Raw genomic sequence first — 17,107 nt, 5'->3', positions numbered from 1 at the left:
CGTAAATATAAAATATAAATAACACCTATACTAATATTATAAAGCTGAAGAGTTTGTTTGAACGCACTAATCTCAGGAACTGCTGGTGCTATTTGAAAAGTTATTTCAGTGTTAGATAGCCCATTTATTGAGGAAGGCTACAGGCTATATATGTACCACGTATGAAGCCGGGGCGGACCGCTAGTAATGAAGAAATCACATATAAATTCCGTTAAGTCTATAATTTCTAGACTGCTATAGAAATAATGACAATTTGCGATCACTCAGCGGTATTCGAACCCGCGTCATTTTACCGAACCTTAGCAACGCCTAGCCTCTCGGCCACCCGTGACCCCACAGTAATCTTATCTCTTCTACTCTTTCGGTTTCATGTGCCTAAGGGGCAACCCGCGCCATCTATTGAGATGATTAAGAACCATCACAACCAAACATGAGTAAGAAAGTGATTTCATACTCTTCACTTTTGGAATATTTCAAAATGATATCATTAGAAAAAAGACGCGACAATTTAGACATTTTATTTATATACAAATTACTTCGAAATCGTATAGACTGCCATGCTATTATATCAATTGCTTTCCTTGATAGGCTTCCGCACACCTAGTAAATTCCCTATGAAACCGGTCCCACTATTATCGGTGCCAGTCATGAGGACTACGTTGGGTTCCTTCTCCCCCATACCACGAATATGTAAAAAATATAATGGATTTATAAACCAAACATTAGATTAACATTTTGACACAATCAGGAAATTTAAAAAGACGCTGAATATGATCAACCTTGTCAGTGTATAATTATGTACCAACTAGAAATTTTGAAAGAATAGAAAAAATTTGATCACGAGGCAGGATTCGAACCTGCGTATCTTGCCTAACCGTAGCAACGCCTAGCCTCTCGGCCACCCGTGATCCTGCCACAGTAATCGAATTTCTTCTATTCTTTCGGTTTCATGTGCCTAAGGGGCACCCCACGCCATCTATTGAGATGATTAAGAACCATCACAACCAATACGAAACATTATTTCAATGATTACAATATTGTATCGATGGAACGCGGCCTTTGTTAAATTTAATTTTTAGTTTTATAGCATTGAAATGCTTTATAAATTAGAAATTTTGAAAGAATTTTGTACATGCTGTGCTCATTTTTTATTGTGTACATTATGACATATATACATATAATTTTTTGTATCATCTCATGTTAATGTATCGGTGTACAATTGCTAATGAGCCTTAATAAAATAAAATAAAAAAAAAAAAATAATAATATTGTATCGATGGAAAGCGGTCTTTGTTAAATTAGATTTTTAGTATTATAGATAGATATTGATATTTGCCAATTTTTTTCTATTCTTTCAAAATTTCTCATTTATAAAGCATTTCAATGCTATAAAACTAAAAAACAAATTTGCGATCAATTACTACCCACGATATCGTAACGTTATTGATATCCATATATCAATAATTTATTTCATTCAAACACGAAAATCACTCAAATAAAACGCAAATAAATAAAAGACATTTATTCAACCGCCATGTAGTGTCGATATAAACATTATAACATCATTTTCCTCTATTTCGTAATCGAGTTCGCCGTGGAGCTCCCAATCCGCGTCGTTTATTAACACCAATATACCAGGTCTTACCGACTCACCCTGTAAATGATACTTATATTATAAATGTTGGATTTTATTTGTTTGGATGTTTGTCCGTCAATCACGCTGAAATTCCTAAACGGATCTTGATGAAATTCGGTTTACATATGAGCTGACTTGGGTGATAGGATACTTTATATCCCGATTAAAAGCTCCCTTGGGATACAACAGGAATCTTGATATCCGGGCGGAGCCGGGACGAGCGTCTAGTAAATAATAAATCTTAATCCCTCCCTTTTTATGTCACAGCAAGCAATTGAGCTGGTGGTTCGCCTGATGGTAAGCGATCACCACTGCCCCGTGAATAGAACAGAGTAGTGCCTCTGTATATGTGTTGCCCAATTTTAAGGAGAAAGGGGTAAGGAAAGGATTGACAACTGGAAAGTAGGAATGGGCTGAGAAGGATGAAAAAACATGGTACCATGCTACTATGTCACACCAGTCTTCTGTGTCAGCGTGTTGGATTATGGCCTGAACCCTTATAGGAGGGCTGTGTCCCAGCAGTGGGAACATGTATGGAGTGATGATGATGAATCTCCCTATACCAATATATGACCTACACATCACATCTACATCTTCTAATTCAAACTTATTTTTAAAATCTACACATTTCTAATCACCTGAAGGAATAATTCAGGTCTCTCCTTCAATAAATTATCCCTTAACCATACTAAGAGCTCCCGTATTCTCCATTTTTCACTCTGACAATCTGGCAAATACTTCTTTAGTGCTGGCAACTCAACTTCCCTCTTCTTTATTTTATCGAATAGCAATTCTGCACCACCACCAAAGTGCAACTGGATTTTTAGAGCGCCCATTGTTATCTGAAACAATATAGCTTACTATATCCTCCTTTGTTAGGGTGAAGCTACAGACAGAGAATTGATTTACTTGTATAGAATATTTAACTAAGAAATGAAAGACATAATATTGTTTGCTTTTAACGATAAATTTTATTTTTGTTAGGTTAATAACGCAATCAGAACATGAGAGAAACTTCGACAACTTCTTCGCATTCAGTCAATAAATAAATCTAAAGTAATAGTACTTACATCTTATTTTAGTTCAATATACAATAAATAATTATATAAATTTACAATTATCTGTAGTAGATTTATGTACACTGAACAATGAATCGAAATTTTACATTCATTTTAAATTGTTAGGTTATGTTTTTGTATATTTATGTAGATAATAAACAGTTGTCAAACTTAACCTGTCAAAATCAAATGAACACAGGTGCGTTCATATACATTCTATGATTCTAGATAGAAAAGACATAGTAATTGATATTAGATTATACTTTTGAAAATATTTTACCAATATCAAATAATATTTGTAAACCTAATACGTATATAGGTACAAAGAATACACATGAAAAGTTTACTATAGGTGTCTTTTTAAAACGACGGTTTTAATTATTATTCCTGGAAATTAATTCAATATTCATCATTTAAAAATCTGATGATACAGATATAATTTAATTGAAATAAGCCTCGTGACTAAGGATTTTTCAAATTTCACCTATGTATGAATAAATATCCTGCAGCCCAGCCGCTGTGATATTAAAAATCTTTAACAGATATTTAAGGGCACGCTAAGGAAGGTAGGTCATACTTTATAACGAGAAGATAACATATGGTTGTTAACCCACAAAATTACAGATAAAAAAACCCACAAATAAAACACAAATTCCTTAAAAATTTTATTCAAGTATATAAATTAGGGTACATTTCAACCGCCGCTTTGACCTCCGGCGCCAACACCTCCAACTTGCTACTTATAAAAAATCGCAAAGTGTCACGCAACGCCGCGGGGAAGTACGTAGCGTCTATTTGCGACGCGAGCACGCTGTAGCACGGCGGTACGCTCCACCGGATCTTGTAGTTTTTGTTTTCAGACTGCAAGAAAAAAAAATAAAAAAAATATCTCTTTATTTATGACTAGCTGCGCCCCGCGGTTTCACCCGCCTAAGTCGCCTAAAAGTTGCCTATATATTATTGCAGTTCTCCACCTGTCTACATACCAAATTTCATTGCAATCGGTTCAGTAGTCTTTGCGTGAAAGAGCAACAAACGCACACACATCCTTACAAACCTTTGCATTTATAATATTAAAAATATTAAATAGTAGGATAAATTTTTGCCTGCGGCTTCGCACATTATATTATTATATAAATAAACTTCTCTCTTGAATCACTCTATCTATAAAGAAACTCAGTAAACCTCTATCCATAAACCTCTCTATTGAATCACTCCATCCATTAAAAAACTCAATCAAAGGCCCATTTCCATCTGTTTAAAGATTTTAGCACACACAGGGAGATAGAAACAGACAGAAAAGACGATTTTGTTTTACACTATGTAGTTATTTAGTCATTTTTTTTCGGAGAAAGAGTCAATGGTCGAATCTGTCAGAAAAGCATACTTTTTGGATTTTTTTTATTTCTGTGTTTTACTGTAAATTAAAGCGTCCCACTAGCATGGGATGTCATTATTTTTTTTTGGATTTTTTGTTATTTTTTGTTATTTTTTGTTATTTTTTATGCTTCTACTCACCTTAATTAACTGTAAAGCCGCGAGCACGGTGTTAGCCAGCAGCCACTGCTGCTTGGCGCGCCCCACCAGCAGGGGGTACAGGTCGCGGGCCACGCGGCCCGCTGCGGGGCTCTCGCGGGACAGGCCGGACACGCAGCAGAGCGCTTCCACGTACGCCTGTATGAGGCTCTCCTGGTCGTGTATAGACTGGAAGGAGGCATTTTATTTAGTAGCGTTGTAATGATTTTAGATGGGCTTTTTAGAAAATTTGTGTAATTTTTTGAATAACAAAAAGAAAATATCATATACGAACGGTAGTGAACGGTAATATATTTTAAACGGAAGGGTTTGTTTGGTCGACTGAAGGCTCTAACATCAGGAACTGTAGGTGCTCTTTGAAAAATTCTTTCAGTGCTAGATAGCCCATTAACCGAGGAAGGCTTTAGGCTATATAACATCTACTAGGTACTACGTGGGTAAAACCGCGGGACACAGCTAATAACAATACATGTATATTGCATTTTTCTGTTTTCAAGTTTTCACGCAAAAACGGCTGAAGCGATTTCAAAAATCCTTTCACCATTAGAAAGCTGCAACATCACCGAGTGACATAGACTATATATGTACCACGGGCGACGCCGGGCCGCACAGCGAGTGCATAATACAAGTTATACTTCTATTCCATAAAAAAAAAATATCTAATTATAAAAAAAAAACATATAAATACCTGAAAATGTACATCTATGAGTTTCGCCGCATCCGGCCCTAGTTTATTTAGATTCTCCACTGTCGGCTCTTTTAAGAATCTACCCACATCCGATTCCACTTCTTCTACTCCTGTTAAGCAAAAACAAAAAAAAACGTATTAACCGACTTGAAAATAAAAAACCGCGTTGTATGCCTGTCTACAAATGTTGTACGCGCTAAAAGGCATGGCATTGTCAATCGGTTGAAAATCCAGAGAAGTATGAATTAACAAAGCAAAAAAAAAAACGGTGTTATTGAGAACCTTCTTTTATTTTTGGCAACAACAAACAGTCTAATTGAGAACCTTCTTTTATTTTTGGCAACAACAAACAGTCTAATTGAGAACCTTCTTTTGTTTTTGGCCACAACAAACAGTCTAATTAAGAACCTTCTTTTGTTTTTGGCCAGAACAAACTAATTGAGAACCTTCTTTTGTTTTTGGCCACAACGAACAGTCTAATTGAGAACCTTCTTGTTTTTGGCCACAATAAACAGTCTAATTGAGAACCTTCTTTTGTTTTTGGCCACAACAAACAGTCTAATTGAGAGCCTTTTCTTGTTTTTGGCCACAACGAACAGCGTAATTGAGAACCTTCTTTCGTTATTAGGCACGTCGATTAAAAATACACATAACGTATATCGTAAAATCCACTTTATAATATTATGTAACAACATACTAAAATCTAATAAATTAAGTATGATTCTTCAACATCCAATTTAAAAGAAGAAATGTGACATCTGTTCTTATCGACCGACTTCAACAAAAAAAGGATAAACATCTCCCTCGCCCCCTTACACCCCTCCTTTCCTAAAAACATATGTCCCGTAGGGTAACTACATGTTCTCTCACAGGGTAATCACACCTCCTCCCCAGTGTACCCACAAACCCTACAAGTTACCCCCCATGTTGTCCCCTCTCACAGGGTAACAACACGCCCTCCCCTCACAGGGGGCCACATTTTTTTATTATTTTTATTTCTTAGCGGGGAACTGAACTGATAGTTCGCTTGATGGTAAGCGATCACCTCCGCCCATGGACAGACGCAGACGCTTTCAAGGGGAAAGGGATACGAAAAGGTTTGACAACCGGAAAGATGGAACGGACTGGGAAGGGAGAGGAAAAGGAAAGAGGAAAGGGGCTCCGACACGTTCACCTCACCGGAACTGTCTAGTGCCAGGTCACGGACGACGTCCCCCGCGGGGTCCATGTGCCGCGCGTCCTCCGTGGCGCTGTCCTCCGAGTTGTCCCCGTCCGATTCGTCGGTGCCGTCCTCGTCGGAGTCCGACACGACTGTTTTGGCAAGAAAAAACAAAAAAAAAATATTGAAAAAAAAATTTTTTTTGTATGGGGGGGGGGGGGACATTCTGATTTTGAAAGGCAGTTAATCAAATTCAAACATTTATTCAATCAATGAGACTTCTTTTAAGAAGCACGTTTGAATCGTCATAACACAGTTTTAACATTTACCATGTCATTTGTCATGTCAGATTAATGAATTAATAGTTAATTAAAAACTAACACATAATTATATAATTATAGTAATAAGAAACTGAACCACTTTCAAATTGTCAGAATTAGAACGAATTTAAATTGGATCACACGTTAGGCACAAGCTCTCAAATAAAATATGGATCATAAATATTGGTTCACCCAGTAAAAAGTTGTGGGGCGACAAAGACAAACCACTGGAATTGATAGCCTCCTTCTTTTTTGAAGTCGGTTGCTAATGCCATATTGACAGTTTGCTTCAATAGAACGAATGATTAGTTCAACTGAATGAATGATTTGATCTGGTGTTTTATTGCAAATAAAACCATAGCCATAATATGTCATCTAGAAGATAGATATAATAAAAAAACTAAAAAGACAACAAAAATTGAATCCTGGCGATCCCAAACGCAGATAAAAAGAAAGTCCTATTCCTCTTCACTATCCAATTTCTCTCTGTACGTCTGGTTGTCTGGAAGAAACTGCTATATAGCGTGAAGACCGCCAATTCTTTATAGTGTAATTTTATTAAGTTTTTTAATGGTAAATAAATAAATAAAGTTAGTGTTATTTCATAACTCCCCCAATATGGATATGAGAAGGTATGACAAGTCAAATTCTATACAATAAGTTAAATTACTAATTCAACATGGCCGACAATTCAAATGTTTTTTTTTATTGTGTGATAGGGAAGCGCTGAACTACCACCTCACCTGCTGGTAAGCGTAGATGTAGTCCAAGATGGAGCGCGCTTCCCTAGGAGGTACCTGTTCACTCTACTTTTGAAGATCCCCAGATTATACCCGTCTGGGAACACAGACTCAGGAAGCATGTTCCAGCGTTCCCTTGCCAGGTTCGAATAAAGAATGGATAGAATGATAAAATGCGTTCGGGGGGATTTTTTTTAATGTAATGTTATTAAAATAAAAAATAAAAGAGAACTCACACTCCTCTTCGCTCCCCTCCCCATCGCTTAGCTCAGCCGACGGGCCGAGTTTGTCCTTTATTGTTTTCTTATTCGCCGCACCGCCTAAACTGTTACCTGCAATTAAATGAAAACAGACATACATAATATTATATACCTATTTATATATATGAATACTAGCTGCACCCGGCAAACGCTGTTCTGCCTTACTCTTATCATTTAGGGGTATGAAAAATAGATGTTGGGCCGATTCTCATAGATACCGGATAAGCATAAAAAATTTCATCAAAATCGGTCAAGCCGTTTCGAAAGAGTATGGCAACGAAAACTGTGACACGAGAATTTTATATATTAAATATGTATGTACTGCACGGCCTAGTACAACACGAAGACAAACTATCTTTTTTTTTATATCATCGTCGGTAATGGAGCTGGTGGGATATTTGGAGAGGCGTAAGGTCGATTGGACACCTTACGCCTTTACAAACGGATTGCCGACTTCAAATTGGAAAGGGATTAAGACAGGATTGATTGTAGGAATAAAGCAAAGGACTAGAAAGGGTAAGAAAAAGGATACCGGCCTATAAATGTGTGTGTGTGTGAGAATGTATAACTATTTTTATATGTCTGTCTATTGTTATCCTAACAGAAGGCTTCTACAGAACGACCGAACGAACCAATGAACGAACGAATAAATAAAGTTGGTTCGTTACGACATTAATAAACATACTAAGGAACGAAAGAACTAGTATTTTCTGGTTTTTAATTTCTAAACGAAAGAACTAATAAACAAACGAACTTATAAACTAACGAACTAACGAACATATAAACTAACGAACTAACGAACATATAAACTAACGAACTAACGAAAGAACGAATCAATGAACGAACGAACTAATGAACGAAACAACCGACTCACCAGCGAGCACCACCCGGCTGAGCCGCTCCGCGCAGTCCGGCAGCGAGCTCAGCGCGTCGACCAGCTCCATGCACGCGCCGCTGCCGATTTCGTTGTGACTCAGGTCCAATGACTGAAATCACATCTCACTATTATTATAAACTAGCTGCGCTCCGCGGTTTCACCCGCATACGTCCGTATCCCGTAGGAATATCGGGATAAGTTGCCTATATGTTATTCCAGTTGTCGATTGCAATGAAATTTGGTACGTACGTAGTTACATGGACTGTCGCGGGTGAAACCGCGGGGCGCAGCTAGTATGATATAAGGACAGCTTTTTATTAGTATGTATAGTTTGTATGTTTGTATAAGTGTGGTATGTGTGGTATGCGGTATCAGTGCAGATGTTTCTACACACACACACACACACACAGGCGCGCGCACGCACGCACACGCACGCACGCACGCACACACGCACGCACGCACACGCGCACGCACGCACACACGCACGCACGCACATACGCACACACACACTCACCTCCAGCTGCACGCAATGATCCTTCAGGCCTCGCGCGAGCGCGCTCGCACCTTTGCTCTTCAACAAACAGTCGCCGAAATTGATGGATTTCAAATTCTTCAATCTGCGGCAAATATGCGAAAAAACATGTGTTTTACTCATGTTCGGTGAATGGTATTTGTGATTTAACAAATTAACATAAAATGAAATAATATATTAAGAAATTAAAAACTTTTTAACGGATTTAAAACGCGATTTATTCATTATATTATTAACCCGACGTTTCGAACACTTTACAGCGAGCGTGGTCACGGGGAGACGTTCTCCGATAATGAATAAATCGCGTATAAAATCCGTTAAAAAGTTTTTAATTTCTTAATGTATAATACTGGCGTAAAATCAAACACGAAAAAAATACTATGAAATAATATATTTTAAAATTAGTACAATCATGCATTTAAACAAATCTATATATATAAAATTCTCGTGTCACAGTTTTCGTTGCCATACTCCTCCGAAACGGCTTGACCGATTCCTCTGAAATTTGGTAAGCATATTGGGTAGGTCTGAGAATCGGCCAACATCTATTTTTCATACCCCTAAATGATAAGAGTAAGGCAGAACAGCGTTTGCCGGGTGCAGCTAGTTATATTATAAATTTTAATAAAACCTCTTTCTTTATATTATATCTAATATATAAAATTCTCGTGTCACAGTTTTCGTTGCCATACATCTCCGATACGGCTTGACCGATTCTGATGAAATTTTTTGCGATTCTCATAGATACCGGATCTATGAGAATCGGCCAACATCTATTTTTCATCCCCCTAAATGATCAGAGTCAGGCAGAACAGCGTTTGCCGCGTCGGCTAGTTCATATATATGTTTCATTGATAGGCTAAAGACACTGATTTAACGCTATATTTTCATATTTTATCTATATATTTTACTCAAATTATAGCGTATATAGCGTTTAAAAAAAATGTATTACTTATGGTTTTTTTTTGTCTATTTATAAGTTACAACGATTCATCAAATAAACAGTTTTACTATCTTTAAAAAATTTCATATTTTCAAGTAATTTGCAAACATTTTTTTTTTAGTGTCTATTATTAAAAACTTCAAGTTTCCTAACTTTCTTAGTTCACTTAGCAAACAAGTTTGATTGGCACTGGCACAAGCTGAACTAGATCCTCTTTGGCGGTACTGTGGGACGCGCTAATGTTGTACTTTTTTTTTGCTATTACATTACTGTGGGATGCATTATTGTGGGAGTCGAGCACGCTTCGGCACGAATTGGGCCAGCTCGCACCGGGGAAGTACCACACCCCCACAGAAAACCAGCGTGAAATAGTGGCATGCCACTGTGTTTCGTACGGTGAGTGGGGGAGCCGGAGGCCCGTTTCCTTTTCCTCACCCATCCCAGTCCATTCCTTCTTTCCAGTTGTTAATCCATTCCTTTTCCCTTATCCCAAAAAAGCGGGCAGCGCATTCGCAGAGGCCTTACCTTTGCGAATGTTCACGGGCGGTGGTGATCGCTTACCATCAGGCGAACCACCAGCTCAGTTGCCCACTGTGACATAAAAAAAAAAAAACAGTGCAACCTTAATATAACGTACCTCAATATAACGATTTCCTCGATTTAATAAATTCTTCGTAATCCCCTTGAATTGTCCATAAGAGTCAATGTAAAATCATCATCATCATCATCATCATCATCAGCCCATATATGTTCCCACTGCTGGGACTCAGGCCTCCTATGAGGGTTCAGGCCATAATCCACCACGCTGGCCAAGTGCGGGTTGGCAGATGTCACATGCCGTCGAACTTTTAATTCTTGGACATGCCGGTTTCCTCACGATGTTTTCCTTCACCGTTGAAGCAGTGGTGATGTTATCTACATGCGCAGATAAATTGAAAAATCAATTTATTTCCTGCGCGCTCGCCCGGTCTCGAACCCCGACTTATCGATTTTGAAGTCCGAAGTCCTCACCGCTGAGCCACCACTGCTTACACTTGCTTGCTTTACTAAGCAGTGGTGGCTCAGTGGTGAGAACCTTGGACTTCAAAATCGATAAGTCGGGGTTCGAGACCGGGCGAGCGTGCAGGAAATAAATTGATTTTTCAATTTATCTGCGCATGTGGAACATCACCACTGCTTAAAAACGGTGAAGGAAAACATCGTGAGGAAACCGGCATGTCCAAGAATTAAAAGTTCGACGACATGTGACATCTGCCAACCCGCACTTGGCCAGCGTGGTGGATTATGGCCTGAACCCTCATAGGAGGCCTGTGTCCCAGCAGTGGGAACATATATGGGCTGATGATGATAGCGCTGTTCCAATGTAAAATATCCCTTTACAATACGAACATTTTTTGCGAACAAACTCTTTATAACGAATTTTTAACTATCAAAAAGTTAAAGTATAATTACCTCTAATTAACGAATTTCGTCAACCCAAAACCTTTATATAAGTGCAACCAATGTAATGATTCTTAAAATCATAGTATGTGATTTTTTTACCTCTTTATAACGAATTTTAGACCAACCTAACCTCAACATAACGAACCTCAGTTCAACGAATCACTTGATATAACGAATATTTATTTGTCCCCTTCCGATTTGTTATATCGAGGATGCACTGTATTATTTACTTTTGTTTTTATTATTATTGTTTTATTATTTTTTATTTCATCTGTGTTTATGTGTTTCGTGTCGCCAAATAAATTTTTTCTTTCTTTCTTTCTTTCAAGTCACTCACTTAGGCAGGGCCATAGCTATCGCGGCAGCCCCCTTTGGCCCGATGGTGTTATCGTTGAGGTTCAAACAAGCCAGTCGCGGGTTCTGCTTGAACGCCTCGCTGAGGGCAGATATGCCGGCGTGGTATATGCCGTTCTGCGGCATGGCAATTTCTTCTAGTGTGCCCATGCTCTGTAATGAAAAAAGTGAAAAATCAGCTTACCTGAGAAAAACTCAAAATCACACACATTTATTTATGCAACCAGCGCTCCGCCCGTGGTACATAAAGCCCATAGCTCTCCGCAATAAATGGGCTATCTAACAATGTGAGAATTTTTCGAATCGGCCCAGCCGTTCCTGAGATTAGTGCGTTAAACCAACAAAAAAAAAAAACTCTTCAGCTTTATAATATTAGTATAGATATTCAATTAGACTTCTTATATTCACCTTAGCTTTGCTTGAAGTCATTGGCGTACTTAATCTTCTCATAAGAACTAACATAAAAATTTCCTTTTCTTTTCAACCAACCACCAAAAAGAGGAGGTAACCAATTGGACTATATTTATATGTTTTTCTCAACCTTTTATGGGGTGAACCGAGTTTTTTGTAATTCTTTTTCATCTTGTCATCACCTACATCACCTCTACTTAACATCACCTAGAACTGTGATCAAATGTCTCCGTGAAAAAAAACCAGTACCTGAAATACACCAGCCAACGCAGTAGCTCCATCATTCTCCAATCTATTCCTGCCGGCTATGAATATCTTCAGTTTCTTTGGACTGGCCGATAGGGCTTTGGCCAGCAACCGTCCACCCGTTATACCTAAACCGTTGTTGTTGAGACGCAGCTCCTGAAATTATGAAAGATCATAATTAGAAATTAGATAGATTTTTTAACGGATTTTAAACGCGATTCAATCATTATTAGCTGTTGCTGGCAGCTACGCTCGTGCGGTTATAGCAAATTTTGGTTGTACATTTGTACAACAAAATTTTTTGAAAGTTTTTTTCATCCCCCATTATATCCCCTTGGGGGTGGAATTTATCAAATTCCTTTCTTAGCGGATGCCTACGTCATAACATCTATCTGCATGGGAAATTTTGAACGTTGCAACGTTGCTACGGTTAGGCAAGAAACGTAGGTTCGAATCCTGCCTCGTGATCAAATTTATATTTCTATTATTTCAAAATTTTCTCATTTATATTTTTAGTTTTATAGCATTGAAATCAATGCTATAAAACTAATAATTAAATCTATCTGCATGCCAAATTTCAACCCGATCCGTCCAGTGGTTTGGGCTGTGCGTTGATACATTACTATGTCAGTCAGTCAGTCAGTGTGTCACCTTTGTGTTATATATATTATATATCGATATTATTAACCCGACCGTGTCGAACACATTACAGCGAGCATGGTCACGGGGAGACTGTAAAAAAGAAAATATCGAAGATTTTGTATTTTTTACGTAAACAGCGTAATATCCTAAATTAACCTAACTAATCCTACTTCCTACTATCCTACTAATATTATAAATGCGAAAGTTTGTAAGGATGTGTGTGAGTTTGTTGCTCTTTCACGCAAAAACTACTGAACGGATTGCAATGAAATTTGGTACGTAGACAGCTGGACAACTGGAATAACATAAAGGCAACTTTTTATTCCGATATTCCTACGGGATACGGACTTAAGCGGATGAAACCGCGGGGCGCAGCTAGTATGGTGTACAAACATTTAAAACCACGCTCACGCAGTCCCATTAATTATAACATACTAGAGACGCCGGTCCCGACTCCGCCCAGATATCAAGATTCCTGTTTTATCCCAAGAGAGCCTTTAATCGGGATAAAAAGTATCCTATCACCCATGTCAGCTCATACCCTGTCTGTATACCAAATTTCATCAAAATCCTATAATCTACTGAACGTAGATTCTGCGTGATTGACGCATAAACATCCAAACAAACCAACTTTCACATTAATAATACTACCTAGTGTGACTAGTATGACTTGTGTGACTAGAGTTGCTAGAGTGACTAGAGTGGCCAGAGTGGCTAGAGTGTCTAGAGTGGCTAGAGTGACCAGAGTGACTAGAGTGGCTACAGTGTCTAGTGACTAGAGTTGCTAGAGTGACTAGAGTGGCCAGAGTGGCTAGAGTAGCTAGAGTGTCTAGAGTGGCCAGAGTGGCTAGAGTGGCTAGAGTGTCTAGAGTGGCTAGAGTGTCTGGAGTGACCACAGTGACTAGAGTGACTAGAGTGGCTAGAGTGGCTAGTTTGGCTAGAGTGTCTAGTGACCAGAGTTGCTAGAGTGTCTAGAGTGGCTAGAGTGAACAGAGTGTCTAGAGTGGCTAGAGTGACTAGAGTGGCTAGAGTGACTAGAGTGTCTAGTGACTAGAGTGGCTAGAGTGGCTAGAGTGACTAGAGTGTCTAGTTACTAGAGTGTCTAGTTACTAGAGCGGCTAGAGTGACTAGAGTGACTAGAGTGGCTAGAGTTGCTAGAGAGGCTAGAGTGAATAGAGTGGCTAGAGTGGCTAGAGTGGCTAGAATGGCTAGTGTGATTAGAGTGGCTAGAAAGAGTAGAGAGACTAGAGTCTAGAGAGACTAGAGAGTAGATTAGTATGACAGTGTGACTAGAATGGCTAGAGTGGCTAGAGTGGCCAGAGTGACTAGAGTGACTAGTGTGGCTAGAGTGGCTAGAGTGGTTAGAGAGAGTAGAGAGACTAGAGAGTAGACTAGTATGACAGTGTGACTAGTGTGATAAACCATATTCACCTGCAACTGCGAGCAAACATCGCTCTGCAACAGTTTCGCGAGCCCCTCCACTCCGATCGGGCCGAACGCGTTGTCGCTCAAGTCCAGCGACGTGAGGCGCGCGCCCGCTTGTATCATACCGTCTCCCAGAGCGCTCTGAAACATATATATATATATATATATATAATATTCGTATGTGATAGTCGAGCATGTTTCGGCACGAATTGGGCCAGCTCGCAGTGGGGAAGTACCACACCCACAAAGTAGACCGGTGTGAATTAGCAGCATGTTACTGTATTTCCTTCGGTGAGTGGGGAAGTCGGAGGTCCATTTCCCTCTCCTCGTCCATCACAATCCATTCCTTCTTCCCGCCGTCAATCCCTCCTTTAACCCATAAAAGGAGGGGTTGACGAGGGAACAGGGCAGAGGAACACTCTGCCCTGTTCACGGTGGTGATCGCTTACCATCAGGCGACATACTTACCAAAGCCGGCGGTATCTCCGTCTTCATCCTCCCCGTGAACATATCCGAGAACCTCGCCGTCTTCAACTCGGGACGGTTCTCGAGCGCCTTCGCTATCGCCTTCGCCGCGGCGACGCCAAGCGTGTTCCCAGTCAGCGTGAGGTACTGGAGGTCGGGGCACGCGTTGATCGCGTCGATGATGGGTTTCGCTGGAAGTCAATTATGTTACTAGAAGTGAAATATGCGTTTTGTTGTAGCGTTAAGAAAACATGTCTACTATTGATGCACTTTAAACAACTATACTGAGAATCTACATAAAGATAAATTTTTGTATTTTAGTATGTTTATAACGTTATCAGGCAAAAACTTTTGAACCAATTACAAAAATTCTTAGACCATTAGAAAGCTGCAACTTCACTAAGTGACCTAGGCTACATATGTACCACAAGTAAAGCAAGGGTAAACAGCACATATAACGGTTATCAAATATATAAAAACTAAACTGCTCTGAAATGGTGAGATTTAGACCTAATTCACTTGGGTCAACGTGGAACGTACCAGCTATGAAATTAAAGAAGAATCTTAATATTTAGGGCATTATTGCAATGCTTTATAAATGAGAAATTTTTAAAGAATAGAAAACAAATTGAGAAAAATGTGCCAGTAGAAGAAATATGCAAGTGCTGAGACGGGATCACAGGTGGCTGAGAGGCTAGACATTGCTATGGTGACACGGGTTCAAATGCCACCTGGTAATGAAATATTTCTTCTTCTATTCTTCTATTCTTCAAAAACTTTTTCTATAGAAGAACCTGTATACCTTTATATCTAATAGAAGAACATTTCAACCTCACAACAACAAAGTTGAGAAATTTTGAGAGAACAGAAAAAATTTTAGCACTAGGCGGGATTCGAACCCGCGTTTCTTGCCTGACCGATCCTAGCCTCGTGATCAATTTTTTTCTATTCTTTCAAAATTTCTCATTTATAAAGCATTTCAATGCTATAAAACTAAAACTTAAACAACAAAGTTGTTGAAGTAATAAACCTAAAAAACAACAGTTGAATTGACCTCTTAAATTTTTATGAACTTGCTTGAAGTCTTTCATATTAATTAACATCACATATCATAGCAATCATAAACATATTTAATCCTACTAATATTATAAATGCGAAAGTTTGTAAGGATGTTTGTGTGTTTTTTGCTATTTCACGCAAAAACTACTGAATCGATAGCAATTAAATTTTTTACGTGGGCAACTGGTTAAGTGGAATAACACATAGGCAACTTTTTATCACAATATTCCTATGGGATACGGACTTACGCGGGTGAAACCGCGGGGCGCAGCTAATTTGAGATATTCACAGAAACATATACAGAAGCATTGAGAGTAAATGTGACTGTGTAGTTTATAAATGTGTATTAGATTTACATATATCTCCACACTTCTTGTTTATTTGAATGCGCTTATTTCAGGAAATACTAGACCACTTTCAAAATTTCTTCATATAATATATTAGGCTATATAGTTCGCTTGCTATATAGTACTATATAGTTCGGCAAGTATGCCCGAGTGTTTGGATAAGTACGTACTACGGGAAAAACAAATGCGGAGCGCTAGTACAATAAAAAAACGCGTTAATCTGATCCTTTTATTATTATAACATGGCTTGGCAAGTGAACTTGTCCTAGAAGCGACTAGTTTAATGTTAACATAGATGTAGACAAACTGAGAAGTCTGATTATTAAATAGTACAACGATATTATGTATAACATTTTTACTTTCAGACGTATACAAATTGTTAGCATTCATGAATTTGAGGTTATGTGTTAAATACAGATTCCCGCCTTTGGTTATTAAGAAATTATTCAGTAATATGCATCTACACCAAGATATATGACTGTACATGTATCTAAGTCTAATAATAAGTGTAGAAATAAGCAGATAAACAACAAACCATCTTGTTCGGTATCCAATTTTAAAGACCTTCCAGAAAAATCTACACCACTCACAGTTCTTCCCGGGTCATTTAATGCCGAACTTATTGCGTTTAAATCGAATGAGGCCATTTTTGCACTTAAAATAATAATTAAAATACGTAAAATGCGTAAAAAACACGAAAACAATAAAAACACAACGGATTTTTTTAAAACTTCACTTTTATGTCAGTTATAATATGAAATTTGTCAGTTGTCAGTGCGACAATAAGAAGCTACGTTTTAAAATTCTATCTAATCTATTTTTCGTGTTGTGTACTTTGTTTCGTGAAATAAACTATATTCTATTCTATTCTAAAAATAAATGATTGAATAAATTGAAATAGCCCTAATGATTGCCAATCTTCCAAAGATGAGCGCACTGTATGAATTACTAGTTTCGTAATAAACA

At 38.4% G+C, this 17,107-nt stretch overlaps 2 protein-coding genes across 3 annotated transcripts; both read right to left on the bottom strand.

Annotated features, from left to right (window-relative positions):
- Nucleotides 1-1,507: 1,507 nt before the first annotated feature.
- LOC119839249 (ubiquitin-related modifier 1 homolog) lies at nucleotides 1,508-2,859 on the bottom strand. 2 transcript variants are annotated; one of them, XM_038365469.1, is made up of 3 exons: nucleotides 2,707-2,859; nucleotides 2,275-2,478; nucleotides 1,508-1,654 (listed from the first exon to the last, which is right to left on the bottom strand). In XM_038365469.1, the coding sequence occupies exons 2-3, from the start codon at nucleotides 2,470-2,472 to the stop codon at nucleotides 1,526-1,528; spliced, it is 327 nt and encodes a 108-aa protein (XP_038221397.1). In that variant the 5' UTR covers nucleotides 2,473-2,478; nucleotides 2,707-2,859; the 3' UTR covers nucleotides 1,508-1,525. The 2 variants fall into 2 exon arrangements, with proteins under 2 accessions (XP_038221397.1, XP_038221398.1); XM_038365470.1 differs by having other exon boundaries at nucleotides 2,275-2,484; nucleotides 2,707-2,856.
- Nucleotides 2,860-3,346: 487 nt separating this feature from the next.
- Nucleotides 3,347-16,875, bottom strand: LOC119839262 (ran GTPase-activating protein 1). Its single transcript, XM_038365488.1, has 12 exons — nucleotides 16,677-16,875; nucleotides 14,739-14,926; nucleotides 14,277-14,411; nucleotides 12,207-12,359; nucleotides 11,530-11,699; nucleotides 8,789-8,891; nucleotides 8,272-8,383; nucleotides 7,374-7,469; nucleotides 6,098-6,229; nucleotides 4,919-5,028; nucleotides 4,213-4,398; nucleotides 3,347-3,555 (listed from the first exon to the last, which is right to left on the bottom strand). Exons 1-12 carry the CDS (start codon nucleotides 16,786-16,788, stop codon nucleotides 3,364-3,366), a joined length of 1,689 nt encoding a protein of 562 aa, XP_038221416.1. The 5' UTR covers nucleotides 16,789-16,875; the 3' UTR covers nucleotides 3,347-3,363.
- Between the last annotated feature and the right edge of the window lie 232 nt (nucleotides 16,876-17,107).

This window comes from Zerene cesonia, unplaced genomic scaffold (genome assembly GCF_012273895.1).
Source record: "Zerene cesonia ecotype Mississippi unplaced genomic scaffold, Zerene_cesonia_1.1 Zces_u010, whole genome shotgun sequence".
Taxonomy (NCBI): Eukaryota; Metazoa; Arthropoda; class Insecta; order Lepidoptera; family Pieridae; genus Zerene; species Zerene cesonia.
Note: the sequence above shows the minus strand (reverse complement) of the source record. Positions and strands in the feature narration are given on the sequence as shown.